At 44.6% G+C, this 15003-nt stretch overlaps 1 protein-coding gene across 6 annotated transcripts in view; it reads right to left on the bottom strand.

The window, feature by feature from the left end:
• Positions 1–15003, bottom strand: part of dacha (dachshund a) — a 468304-nt gene that overhangs the window by 19073 nt on the left and 434228 nt on the right. For all 6 annotated transcript variants that reach the window (XM_038774441.1, XM_038774442.1, XM_038774448.1 and 3 more), the window contains one exon: positions 14501–14569. In XM_038774441.1, the coding sequence (XP_038630369.1) occupies positions 14501–14569 (69 nt within the window). The remainder of the gene's footprint in view (positions 1–14500; positions 14570–15003) is intronic.

The following is a 15003-nucleotide window of genomic DNA, read 5'->3' as shown; positions in this document are numbered from 1 at the left end:
TTATCTCCTTTACACTAACTTTACTTCCCTTACCCTACTTTGCGCACTTGTATTATTTTTATAATGACTCTGACTTTCACTTTGGTTTTTTTTGAAAGAAGGGATTAACTGTAACACAAATAAGTGTTTTTAAAATCATGACTGTTTCTCTCTAATGCTGGATGCTGTTCCCACATCATTTCACTGTGACACTGACTGCGAGGACACAGTTCCCAGACAGCTTCACTGCAACACTGACTGCGAGGCCACGTTCCCAGACTGTTTCACTGTGACGCTGACTTTGAGGACACTGTTCCCAGACCGCTTCACTGCGGCGCTGACTTCGAGGATACCGTTCCTAGACCGCTTCATTGCGATCCTGGCTGCAAGGCCACCGTTCCCAGACCAGTTGATTGCGAGAACATCATTCCCAGACCGGTTGACTGCAGGGACATCGTTCCCAGAGCGCTTTTCTGTGAGGATACCGTTCCGAGACCTCTTGACTGCGAGGACATCGTTTCCAGACCGTTTGATGGTGAGGACAGTTCCCTGACTGCTTCTCTGCGACGTTGACTGCTGGGACACTGTTCCCAGAATGCTTTTCTGCAACGCTCACTGCGAGGACACTGTTCCCAGAGTTCCTCTTTCTTTTACAAATAATGGTGCTTGATTTTTGGAATTAATAAATCTCATGAGAAATTTCATCTACAACTTTCCCACTTCTGAAAGGATTTAGTCAAATTCCAAAGAATATGCCCCAAGTCTTTGACACAAAGTACTTTAACATTGGAAAGTGTGCATAAATGGAAACTGTTTTAAGGTGTCCAATTTTGAGTGACTGAAGCACCACAAGTTCCAAGTATTTCATGGCCTTATTTAAACTAGGTACAACCCATTTGTTTCAATTTGTGATTATGGGTTACAAGCTGCTGCAGCAGAAACACTGGCTTACATTAATAGCAGGCTTAAAATGACTGCAGGCAATGTAATCTTTTGAGCACTTGATACACTTGTATCCAATTTCTCTCCTTGCTAATTTAACTAGCTTCAACTAATTTTTAAATAGACAACCTGCCATGGTTAAGATGAAATTGATAGGCATGTGTGAAGAACGACAGTGCGACTGTCATTTTCATTGCACCTTGGAATCTCTGCCCAGCTTTTCTCATTCAAATCACATAGGTGAACCAGCATTTCCTAAACTGAGATTTAGAAATTAAATTGTGCACTAAGTAGGTAATATATTTTCATAGTGCTAAATTCTGCATGCAAGTTGAGCCCACTGTATAATGCCGATGTCCTTGGTGTAAGAATATAACATTTACCCAATCAAAAGTATACCAGCAGATAACAGAACTTGCAAAATAATGAAAGTGATCAAATTCTTGGATTGTGGCTCCATAAAAGTTCAGTTTCGCCACTATAACCTGGAAATACAGTTGAAAGAATTGAAGCAAGACATGCCAAAAGCTGGCTGCATTTATCCCTGGCTATGATCTCCAACCATAGCTGTTGACCAGCTGATGGTAAACGCTTGCATTCCATGTTAATGAACAGTGATGGCCACTGTTTGTTAGCCAATTTGTTGTGGCACAGGTTTGTGCCTCATACGTTTGAAAATTTCTCGTTGGTACTGTAATGAATGAATAGAAATGTTATGGGGCGTAGGGGATTCATTTCTTTCTTTGTAACTGAATCACAAATGAAAGTATCAAGAACACTCTCTTATAACTTTTCAAATTGAGCACAAAAAAACCTTCCGGCCACTGTCCCTCAAACAGTTTTCCATCTCCAATTCACTGCATTTCAATAAGAATTAGCATATGGTAGTTCATAATCATTTCCCTCCAGAAACATATTATTCTGGTCTGGGCCCTCCAAACTTAAATGACTTTAAAGAAAAAATTCCATCCACTTTGTTTTATATCTCCATGGCAATGAAATCCAAACTAGAGGTGAGGAAGGCACCCCTGCCCCCCCCCCCCCCCCCCCCCCCCCCCTCCCGACTTCCCCCCAACGTTAGTCTGGGGAGACTGGGTTTGTGGATGGATTTCCTGCCTGGTTACTAATAGTGTCCCTTAAGCAGAAAATTGATGCCAACTTTATCCTACCTCCACTGATATTCAATTAGTGGGGAATGCCCACGCAGGAAGTATGAAAAGCAAAACCAGCGGGCTTTTCTTGCAGGTTTCAGGGATGACATCTCCTTTGTTCAAAGTTACTCAGTGCCCGACTAAGGGATGCGGCCTACACAACAGCAACACCCTCACGCAACCTCTATCTGGCCCTCGATCATCTGTGGCCTGGGTTCCTTACTTGCAGCTCTTGGCAGCTGGAATTTCAATCTCTGGAGTTCTGGATCGCAGGGAAGCCACATGCTGGCCAGTTAAGTGGCGGATGAGGATTTAATTCAGGCAGGCCTTCTCCAAAGAAGGCACAGCAGGCACCCACCCATTCTCCAGCCAGTGGATGAGGCCCCTTTTCACCAACATTAAATTCTGCCCAGTGTGTACTGTTTACTGTGTTTCACTCCATCTCATTTTACAATGTGGCCTAATTACCAATTCAACAACAACAACTTGTATTTATAAAATGGCTTTAATGTAACAAAACCTCGCAAACTGCAACAGAGAGCCTTCAACTCCAGTGCTGTTGGAAAGTTTCCCCCAACATTTTAAAGCTGGTATACTCAGTTGTGAAACAGTGTACTTATTTGAAAGTCTTTGCATGCTTGGTGTTGCTCAGAGATGTCTTATCTTGGGTTGTATAGCTTTTCTAATTGGCTGCAATGTCCTGTGTCCGCCGTGGAACCAGCCAAAGGTCCATACACTTTGGCGGGACCAGGTGACCCCGGAACGATGGGGGTCAGAAAATCCTGCCCAACGTTTCTGGAACAGGATGAGTTGTACGTCCAGCTTTCTTATTGTATTGGCTGGCCCCTCCGTTTTACAGAATATTTAAGAATCATTGGTTCAGAACCCCATGGTGTAGCAATCATTGTCAGATTGCTCCTCTGCTCCTTTTGATCTGGAGCCCAACGCATCTGCGCCACTCCAAAGAGATATCCAGCCTAATACCATTTTTGAGCTTTGGGTCTATACCTTGTAGGCCACAGTGCTTATTCAAGTACTTTTTAAATGCCATTGGAGTGCCCCTACCACACTTTCAGGGAATGAATTCTCGACCCTAGTATACTCTGGGTGAAATATCCTGTTCCACTCAAATCATTCTACCAATAAATCGATCTCTGGTTATTCACCTCTTTTTCAAGGGAAACCGTTCTTCCTTCAGAATCTATCCAGGCCCCTCCGCATTTTCTATCTCAATTAAATCTCCCCTTATCCTCTTATGTTCCAGAACAAAAGAATCCAGTCTATCCAATTTCTTCTTGTAGCTAAAATGTTTAATTCCTGGCAACAAGCTCTTAAATTTGCTCTGTACATTCTCCAGTGTAATCCCATCCTTATCTGTAACGTGGTGACCTTTATTACAGTTCTTTTGCTGCGGCAACTAGTTTTACACAGTTCGAGCATAACCTCCAGGAACTTTAACTTTGCACCTCATGAAATTAACACGTATATCTATCTATAAGGTAGATATCTACCTTATCTGTCTAAGGTATATAACTACTTTATCCCCCTGTTCATTTCAGCATTTCAGAACCTTATAGGTTCAGAACCTCAGTGGAGTATATTTCAGCATTTGTGGGCATGCACGCCAAATCCCTATTACTCTACACTACTCAGTATTTATTTATTTATTACGCATTAACTTGTGTTATTTTCCCTTCCCAAGTTCATTACCTCACAATTCTCTGGGCTGAATTTCATTTGCCACGTTTCTGCTCATCTGACCAGTCCATTGACACCTTTTGTATACTAACCCCTGCAGAATATCACTGGATACAGCCTTCCAGTCACAAAAACGCCCATTGGCCATAGCCCTTTGCTCCCACAGAACAATTTGGTATTCAACTTGCCACTTTCCCTCAGACCCCTTTGTGTACAAAAAAGGGTAGGTGGGGTTACTGGGTTAGGGGATAGGTTGGAAGTGTGGGATTAAATGGGCTGCTCTTTTCAAAGGCTGATGCAGACTCCGTGGGCTGAATGGCCTCCTTCTGCACTGTAAATTCTATGATTCATTTGGCAATTTGATCACTTTCAATGATTCTGAAGGGCTTTTACCTCTCAACATATTAATCCATCCAATATTTCAAACCTCTTCACCCACAATGTTTGTATTATTGCCCTCTGAAGGCAGATGCAAAGTATCTATTAAGAATCATGTCTATGTCTTCCACCTCCACACATTTGTGATCTCTGATCAACTTTATTCGATCATTGGTTAATCTCTTGCTCTTTATATATTTAATCTTTGTATTATCCTTCATTACATGTTGATTTATTTTTCATGCATCACCTTTGCTTTCCTAATTCCCTTTTTAATTTCACTTTTAGACTTTCCAATCAACCAGGCTTTTTACAGTGTATCACCCTTGATATCTAATATAAGCATCCCCCTTTTTTGGCCTTTTATCCTGGATGTTGACATTCAGGAGGCTCTAAATTTATAATGGCCTCCAGGTCAGCGACTCAGACAGGCAACTATACTTCCAGCCTTGAGCTGAGGCCAAAAATCACTTGCTCCAATGATTTTGTATCTAACGGGTGCTTTTATCCACAGGGTAGTGAAGGACAGAGCAGCAAAGCAAAATGTACCCATTCACCAAAACCAGAAGCATTGTGTTAATTAGCATGTTGTGAGGAGGAGGAGAAATCTTTGTTCTTTACCCCCAGGATAAGCCCAGTAGGCAGGGAAATGTGTCTAAGGCAATCACAAGGGCAATTGTGGCCTTTGTAACCTCCCCCTGTCCAGTATGATTAATAGTGGACTTGTAGCTGTCTGGTCACAGACTCTTCAATGTTCATCATCTATCTTAATAATTATAATATGTGGAAATGATTTGTGTGCATTCAGTATGCAAGTTTCAGTTTGATGTGCATATGCTGGATTGTCACAAGACTTCATTCCATCCATCTATAAACCTACCTGAACCTCACTCCGAAATCTCCTTTCGACATAGTGTACTTATCCATCAATGAATGTATACAAATTGGAATGTGTTTCAAAACCGAAGGTTCCTAATGCGTTGGCTCCAAAAGCAACATATCGTTGCAAAAATAGTTTCTTAATTTCACCCCACACTAAAAACTCACTGAAAGTAGTTCTGCATGGGTGTTTGCATCAGAAACCGCTGTTTTTGCCGCTCTCCTGAGAGGTTACGTTGCAGGGTAAGTCATACAAACGCGTTTGGAGCACACTCAGCCAAGATCAAGGGCATTCACGAGGTACCTTGGAATGATGTGCTGCATTTGGCACAACCAAAAACTGAATCTCAGACCAGGGAATTACGGGTGCTCTGAACTGTAAGCATAATTAAGCACTGATTTAAAAAGACTAGCTTGTGGATTTCAAACAAAAAACCTGGTTCGTTTATTTCATATATGTCTCCTCTTATTTTCTCTAGTCATTTGAGAACAACTATGCCCCGGGTTGTTTATGTACAGAATCCTAATTGTAGATGTCTTGATGTAAATAAATATGTAATTAATGTCCCAAAAGTGTTTATTACATCATTATCCAAAAATCATTCAAATGGAGTAAAAAGCTATAGGTCAGCTAGTGTTAAAGACTGTCACCTCGCTCATTTTCTAAAGTTTCGGATAGCATTCCTATAAATTGTATACCCTGTCGCCTTAATCCAAACTCTTAATTTTGCATACAATAGCCAGATTTGCCCACATTATTCAATCTTTCATTTAGCATTCAAACAACTGGCCTGTATTTGAAATGGATCTTGAAATGCAGGCGCACTGCTGAGAACCTCTCAGTTCATGAGTGACAAAAGGGCATTTCACACTCCTGAAAGAGCCCCTATATGTAATTCATCTCTGCTAGTGTTATGCCCTCTATATCGCACTACAGTCACTCGTCATGTTGCTATGGGGATGCCAAAGGAACAGTTTGAATGTGCAAATGTTTTATTGCAGTTCAAGGATTTCAGTGTCCAGAGCAGGACTTGCTCACGAACAATGCCTACTTTTCCATTAATGTTTAACATATTTGTAAATGCTTCTGTGTTGTACAATTTACTCATTCAGCTAAATCATAAGACAGGATCGGAATCAGCAAACTATGCATACGCTGTCGAAATAAAGATGAAAAGCCACTGAATTCCTTCACATTTTGAAGCAATAAATTGCCTCCTGAAGAAGTGTTAGCTTGCTGCGATAAAAATAAAATGAGGCAATCATAGTAGTGTTTTTTTTTGTTTGTGTAACCTGAAGCATTAAAAGTTAACTTTTTTAACCCATCTGTGTGATATTCTAAACTGGCTCTGTGAATTTTATCACGGTTTACAAAAGTGTCTTGTCAAGCTGCACCGCAGTGATTGAAGCTGCCTTGCCTGCCTCATCTTTCTCTCCTAATGATTACGTATGTTAATCAACTCCTATCACACATGGTGTCTGACTAACCATTAACATTCTACCCCCGCTGACTAGCCCTGCGATCTTGTACGTTTCTCTGATGGCATTTTCAGAAGGATACAAGAAGTGTATTTATCAGTATGACTAAATTAATATGGCCAGGGTGAAGGAAGGTGTAAACTACTAAAATGGTCACTTGCAGTTTCATGGCCGATTTGCTGGGATCGCTGTTTGGTGATTGTTACCGGGGTTTCCCCACATCCTGCCTATGACATGTTAATTTAAGTAACATCTGAGGAGCACTACCTGGAAATTGAAATGTCTCTTGAAATCTATCAGCGTTCCTTTTACACATCACTCCGATTCCTACAAAGGTTCATTTTTCTCATGGAGGTGAGTCTAAAGGTGGGCTATTGGAGAAACAAAGTCCAAACGGCACAGTGCTAAATCAAGACTCTGATTCTTTTTACTTTCCATGGCAGAATGAAAGCCTAGCAATAAAAGATTTTAAAAATCAAGTTAAGTAGTGGCCCTGGCAACTTTTGATTTGGTCAGGTATTTACTTCAGCTTGGTCGACCAGTCGGGATACATCAGAGGAGATGCAGAGAGAAGAGAAACTGATTTTTGCTTCTTGGTTGTTTTACATTTTATTTAACACAAGGTGCTCATGAAACTCATAAGATTCCCTCTCTACCTTCAACAGACAAAATGTATCCAATTAAGTTTTATTCCCAAACATATCCTTCCACAAAAGGTACACATAGCCAATAACAATTATGAAGAATTTTGTATGGATTCACATATTTTGTATCCTGCATATCTTCCTCTTCACCCCTGCATGTAAAATAAACTCCGTCTTGGAACTCGTACTTAATCAGGCCCCTGCCCAGGGACATAATGGGTACGAATCTCCTGAAAAATTTCTAAGTGTGCTAGTGACCGTGAATTGCTGTGACGTACCCGGTGCTTAGCGCAGAGAGGCCGGCAACATAGTTCAACGTTAATTGGTCGTCTTAATGAGGCCTCATGGGCTTCTCGCCTCAAATGACGTCTCACCAGCTGATTCACCGGGACCGCGTTTGTCAGCCCCCTGGTAACAATGTCGAGTAGCACTTAAGCTGCACTTGCTCAGCCAACCGCAGCCATCTCGCAACAAGGGCGCCGAGGAGGCCGGCTCCAAGATTCTGGGATGCTGACCTGGGGAGGCTCCCAGATGCGGCGCAGGCCAGGAGGGATGTCCTGTTCCCCCGGAGGTCCAGGAGGGTGAGCCACAAAGCAGTGCTCCCTGGGGCGAGGTGGCAGCAGCAGTCAGTGTGATCAGGAGGACTGGCCTCAAATGTCAGAAGAAGCACAAGTGGGTAGGCACCAATGTCCAACTCCCCCCCCCCCCCCCCACCCCACAACACGAAGGGAGCATCCCACCAGGTGACCCCCAACCCTCCCTCCATCCTCCACCCCCTTCAGCCCTCCCTCCACCGACCACTTCAAACCTTCCTTCACACCATCCCCCGCAACTGGGAACCACGTGTGTGGCTAACGATGCCCTCTCTGTGTGTCCTCAGGAAAAGCTCTCCCATAATTGGCGGGAAAAGGCCCAGACTGGCGGTGGGGTGCCGGACTTTAGAATCCTCACTTCCTTCGAGGAGCGGGCCCTGGAGTTAACTGGGGTGGCCGAGGACAGGGCAGTCACCCACGCGGGGGGCTGGTGGACATCGCAGTGATGAGGAACCACCCGTCTCCACCTGGAGGACCTGAAAAACATGAGTACTGATTGCCTTACTAACTGATCCATCCCTCCCACTGTCCAGTCTCCCACAGGTCCTCCAGCCAACGGCGCCAGCCAATTCTGGTGGCACCCTCTCCTGACCCCGAGGATAGCTCCAAGGATGCACTATTATAGTCGCGGCTCAGCTGTCATCCTCCGCCAGCACAGATACACACACCTCGCTCAGACATGTTAATGGTCAAGCTTCTGGGGTAGAATCTGGTGAACACCACGCTGCTGATGATGCACATCTGGTGGAGGCAGGAACCCCCCCCCCCCCCCCCCCCCCCCCCAGGCAAGAAAGCAGTCGAGGTCTGCTGGATCCCTGGACCCAGCTGGGAGCTGATGGAGCGGCAGGACATTCAGAGGGAGATGTCAGCATCACTCCAGCAGATCCATAGCAGTTTCGAGGAATCCCAGAGGCTATGGGCACAGGAGATGGCACCAGCAATGAGTGGTACCGAGGCCAACACTGCTAGGATGGCGGCCACAATGGAGAATCTGGTGCATGATGTCGGCACCATTAGCAAAGGTGTCCAAGGCGTTGTGCAGTCAGTGAGCACCATGGCTGAGGGTCTTGGCAGTATGTCGGTCTTGCTGGGGGATGTCACCCAGTATCAGGCCGACCTGCGGTTCTGCAGCATATGTCCCGCTCTTAGATGGGGATGGCCGATATGCTGCGGATATCTCATATCCCCAGGAGCCAGCTGCCCATCCTGGGGTGCTCCTCGACGAGACTGGGCATGACTGACTGCCTCAGGAGGTCGCTGTCGTGGACTCTCTTCAGGAAGCGGGCACACAAGCGCATTATCTTCACCTGGTGGTCGTACACGAGCTGTATGTTGAGGGAGTGGAACTCCTTTTGGTTAACATAGGGCACCCCCTGATGGCCCGGTGAGTGCAGGGCAACATGCATGGCATCTAAAACCCCTGGACCTGGGGCATCCTTGCGTTGGAGGAGAAACCTCCTGCCCGGGCATCTTGCAGGGCTTGGTTCATGTCAAACATGATGTGGTCTTCCGCCCGGTCATACAGTGCATTTGTGACCTGCTGGATGCTCCTGTGGGCTGTGGCCTGCGAGATGCCACACAGGTCCCCGCTCAAGCCCTGGAATGAACCAGAGGTATAAAAAGTTCAGAGCTGTGGTGACCTTGACAGCCATTGGGAACGGGTGTCCTCCTCACCAACGTGGTGCCACATCCACAAGGATATGGCACCAGTGTCGCATCGTCTCCTTGTTGGGGCGGAGCCTCCTGCGGCATGTGCTGTCCATCATTTGTTCAAAGGACCAGCGGCATCTGTACATTCTGGTTAGGTGAGCACTTCACACAACCCAAGTGAATCCCCGTGGGTGGCGGGACCATGTAGCATGTGGGAGTCATCGCCTAGTATCCCAATCATGAGGCCGGAAGATAATGCCCAATGATCAGATAACTAACCAGTGCCGGTTTCAATCCTTGTTAGATGGACTTACAGGTACCAGGATAAGTGGGCAGCACAATTTACTGCAAACATGTGCATCATCCTTCTGATTATATGGACACATCATGCTTCAGTTGCTTTCAGTCATGTAACTCTGTCCTAATAGGCACTCAGTTCCAGATATATGATTGTATGCTTTTATACCCGGCCTCCAGATAATGCCTTCCTGAATTTTCAATAATGTTTCATGAACTATTTGATGGATAACTGGCTCCTTATAGGACAGAATTTACTCAGGTAGCTTGTCTTGTGCCAACCAACTTGTTTTGAGAATCCACCACTGCAAAACAGGCTCAACATTTTTTACTAAGACCAGATCTTTTGTATGAAGGGCTGTGACAAGGAAGTGGGCTCATCCTAGGACCACCACCTCCGTTCCAACATACTCAGTGACCAGTTGATGTTCCTCTTTGCAGCCGCGTTTCCTTTTCTGCCTGAACTCCACCTTATAGCAGTGTCCTGGATCATTCTCAAGTGCTGGAGGAAGCCTTTCCCATTATTGTCAATTAAGGAAAACAATTTGGATACATTTCCTATATCAATTGCTTAACTAGTGATGGGATGCTGCTGGCACTGAAGAAATGATGTGGAGATGCCGGCGTTGGACTGGGGGTGAGCACAGTAAGAAGTCTCACAACACCAGGTTAAAGTCCAACAGGTTTGTTTCAAACACTGGCTTTCGGAGCACTGCTCCTTCCTCAGGTGAATGAAGAGGTCTGTTCCAGAAACATATGAATAGACAAATTCAAAGATGCCAGACAATGCTTAGAATGCGAGCATTTGCAGGTAATTAAGTCTTTACAGATCCAGAGATAGGGGTAACCCCAGGTTAAAGAGGTATGAATTGTCTCAAGCCAGGACAGTTGGTAGGATTTCACAAGCCCAGGCCAGATGGTGAGGGGGGGTGAATGTAATGCGACATGAATCCCAGGTCCCAGTTGAGACCGCACTCATGTGTGCGGAACTTGGCTGTAACTTTCTGCTCGGCGATTCTGCGTTGTCGCGCGTCCTAAAGGCCGCCTTGGAGAACGCTTACCCGGAGAACTGAGGCTGAATGCCCTTGACTGCTGAAGTGTTCCCCGACTGGAAAGGAACATTCCTCCCTGGTGATTGTCGCGCGATGTCCGTTCATTACACGTGAGAACACCACCCACCAGGTACACGGTACATACTCGTGCGACTCGGCCAACGTTGTCTATCTCATACGCTGCAGGAAAGGATGTCCTGAAGCGTGGTACATTGGCGAGACCATGCAGATGCTGCGACAACGAATGAACGGACATCGCGTGACAATCACCAGGCAGGAATGTTCCCTTCCAGTCAGGGAACACTTCAGCAGTCAAAGGCATTGAGCCTCTGATCTCCGGGTAAGCTTTCTCCAAGGCTTTGAGGGCACCATGGTAGGATTGTGGATAGCACAATTGCTTCACAGCTCCAGGGTCCCAGGTTCGATTCCGGCTTGGGTCACTGCCTGTGCGGAGTCTGCACATCCTCCCCGTGTGTGTGTGGATTTCCTCTGGGTGCTCCGGTTTCCTCACACAGTTCAAAGATGTGCAGGTTAGGTGGATTGGCCATGATAAATTGCCCTTAGTATCCAAAATTGCCCTTAGTGTTGGGTGGGGTTACTGGGTTATGGGGATAGGGTGGAGGTGTTGACCTAGGGTAGGGTGCTCTTTCCAAGAGCCGGTGCAGACTCGATGGGCCGAATGGCCACCTACTGCGCTGTAAATTCTGTGATAATCTGTGAAGGCGGCCTTCAGGACGTGCGACAACGCAGAATCGCCGAGCAGAAACTTATAGCCAAGTTCCGCACACAAGAGTACGGCCGCAACCGGGACCTGGGATTCATGTTGCATTACATTCATCCCCCACCATCTGGCCTGGGCTTGCGAAATCCTACCAACTGTCCTGGCTTGAGACAATTCACACCTCTTTAACCTGGGGTTACCCCTATCTCTGGATCTGTAAAGACTTAATTACCTGCAAATGCTCGCATTCTAAGCATTGTCTGGCATCTTTGACTTTGTCTATATATATGTTTCTGGAACATACCTCTTCATTCACCTGAGGAAGGAGCAGTGCTCCGAAAGCTCCGAAACCTGTTGGACTTTAACCTGGTGTTGTAAGACGTCTTACGGCATTGAAGAAAGACCAACGAGCCTTCATATTTTCTGAGCCGCTGAAGGTCTGTGGCCAGACTAAAGCTGGCATCTGCCAGGACACCTGGGAACCAATGAATGAGTCAACAGTTGTAAAATAAGCCCCCAAAATCTTGCAATTTATTCTGCAAGATCTCTTGTGCGACATAAAGACAACAATGCTGAATTTCAAAGTAGCCATCACCGTATCCCACCCGTTAGTCAATTATTCAACATGGTTGATTGATTGACCAGATTTAACAAGGGAGTCTAATAACGATAAGATTAAAAACGATGCGGATGCTGTAATTTGAATCAGAAATAGAAAATGCTGGAAAACCTCAGCAGGTCTGACAGCATCTGTGGAGAGAAAACAAAGTTAATGTTTCGAGTCTGGATGACTCTTCGTCAGACTTGTATGTAAAAGAGGTGGGGTGGGGGGGGGGGGGGGGGGTACAATCCTTGGAACAGACAATCCAAATCGATTCTTTGCAAATGGAACCACCATCTCAGTTAAGACACATCTCAGTGAATCACAGCAGGTGGAACGGATAATTTGATGGACCTGCAGAAGGTCCGTTGACTTCAAGGGACAGGAAAATCTCACGCATAGAATTCAGTCAGTGCCTCATTTCATGCAGAGAGAGAGGGACATTTGGTTAGATTTTTTTTAGTTGTGTGTGGTACTCTATGCATGGAATCTTTATAGAACAGTTGCAGTTCAACAAATATTATCATAGAATGGAAAATAAACAAGGGCGAAAATTCAAACACAGACTTCTCAATAGACCAGACTTACTGCTACAGTGAGAGCTTTTACATAAACACAATGGGTCAGTGAAGAGGTTAGGCAAGATTTCCATTATTGTGAAATTTCAAGTAGTTTATTTTAGCGATGTCATTAAATACTTAATTTTGAGATTTGCTAAAGGAAAACTCTAATATATACCATAGTCCATCAGAAAATATGATGATTAATAAAACTATTAAGACAGACTTATTTGACAGTAAGGTTAGTAATCAAACTATTTTGTGTTTGGGCTAGTAGACGATTGAGAAACTTTCGGGATGAATTATTGGTTTCTTCTCCTGGAGTTTTCCTTTCAGTTTTAACGAGTGAATTTATGGGTGGAAAAATTGCTGAGAACAATAAAGGAAAGACAAACAAACAAGCAAAGGAAGCCTTGGAAAGGAAGAAGCAGCCTACAATCAAAATGTGCGTGTTTATCACATATATAACTTGTAAAGAGACACAAATCTGGGTTCAAAATGCACACATAGATTTTTCCTGTGGGAAAGTACAAACAAGCAAACATAAAAGTCCCTCAATCAATGTTTTTGCTCTGTGAATGTAGGGTTTAAATAATAACATCTAAAAGGGAATCTTTGATATGGACAGTGAAGTGCTGCCCCATGCCACCTGTATTTGGTGGGTTTTAAATCATTTTTGTGTTATCTTTAGTTGACACATTCACATTAAAATATGGTAACTAATGGTTTGGTAATGGTTTGAAATGGTAAAGATAACATGTGCTACCTTCTACTCAAAGTAGCCATTTACAAGGTTAAGAGAAAACACTGTCCCATAAGACCATAAGACCATAAGACATAGGAGTGGAAGTAAGGCCATTCGGCCCATCGAGTCCACTCCGCCATTCAATCATGGCTGATGGGCATTTCAACTCCAGCTACCAGCATTCTCCCCGTAGCCCTTAATTCCTCGCGACATCAAGAATTTATCTATCTCTGCCTTGAAGCCATTTAGCGTCCCGGCCTCCACTGCACTCCGCGGCAATGAATTCCACAGGCCCACCACTCTCTGGCTGAAGAAATGTCTCCGCATTTCTGTTCTGAATTTACCCCCTCTAATTCTAAGGCTGTGCCCACGGGTCCTCGTCTCCTCGCCTAACGGAAACAGTTTCTTTGCGTCCACCCATTGCCTCAATAGTGTCAACCGTATTTGTTTCTGGTTCAAGTGTTGAGGTTGCGTATTTACCCATAAGTGGACTTCAGCAGATTTTTAAATTGTTGAATATTGCTTAAACTATGGTGGTTAAAAGGGCAGCATGGTGGCACAGTGGTTAGCACTGCTGCCTCACGGCACCAAGGTCCCAGGTTCGATCCCAGCTCTGGGTCACTGTCCGTGTGGCGTTTGCACATTCTCCCTGTGTTTGCGTGGGTTTCGCCCCCACACAACCCAAAGATGTGCAGGGTAGGTGGATTTTGGCCATGCTAAAATTGCCCCTTAATTGGAAAAAATGAATTAGGCACTCAAAATTTTTTTTCAACTATGGTGGTTAAGGAGGAGAAAAATTATATGGGACGATTCTCGAACCTTTTGAATAGTTCTCGCTTGTTGGCCAATCACCATGGTTTGCTGCTATAAGCGAAATCTGTGCCTCAAAGTGGCCCTTGTTTTTAGTGGAAGAGAATACATGATCAGGAGGACAGGGTAGAGAAATTTAAAATTCAAAAGTGTTACTTTTGATTGCAGCATTGTATCAAATCACCAAACAGCAAAGCCGAATGGTGGTATCTTTCCATGCTAAAATGATCTAATCCTCTTTTACTATTGTCACTCCCCATCCCTCTATGCAAAATGGCCCCTGAATTTCGCTACTTTGTATGGGATACAGCCTGTACCCACCTTGCACTGCTGCTGTTGTGTCAAGTTGAGTCCCACAGTGTTCAGCTTCCATCTCGGGAATTACTGCATCTAAAAACAAGAAGATGAAATCAGTTCATGTCTACTTTCAACTGGCTATGTTTTTTCCTTTCACGTTTTATCTTCTTTTAAAACTAATGATTACTTCCGCATGTAATACGATAGGTTGACGAGAAGTGAGAGCACTGGTTTGCACGGCAACCTATCATGTGATCACTAATGAGCAAAAGGGTTTAGTTCCGTCAGTTCAGTAACTCTATTAACCTTCGATCTCATCAAATCCACAACGTGCATAATGTTCCGAGGGTAATTTTTACACACGTCAGAATGTGTGTGACTATAATTAAAATGTGTTCATTATGCATAATGAAAAGCTATAACACAATTTGGAAATGAGTCCAAGTCATGTGCGAAAAAATCATTTAATTCATTTGTTATTATCCTCACAATGAGATTTTCGCTGGTTCCATTCTTGGATGGTAGGG

Source organism: Scyliorhinus canicula, chromosome 17, assembly GCF_902713615.1.
Source record: "Scyliorhinus canicula chromosome 17, sScyCan1.1, whole genome shotgun sequence".
Classification (NCBI taxonomy): Eukaryota; Metazoa; Chordata; class Chondrichthyes; order Carcharhiniformes; family Scyliorhinidae; genus Scyliorhinus; species Scyliorhinus canicula.
The sequence above is the reverse complement of the archived record's forward strand: the minus strand, read 5'-3'. Positions and strand labels throughout refer to the sequence as shown.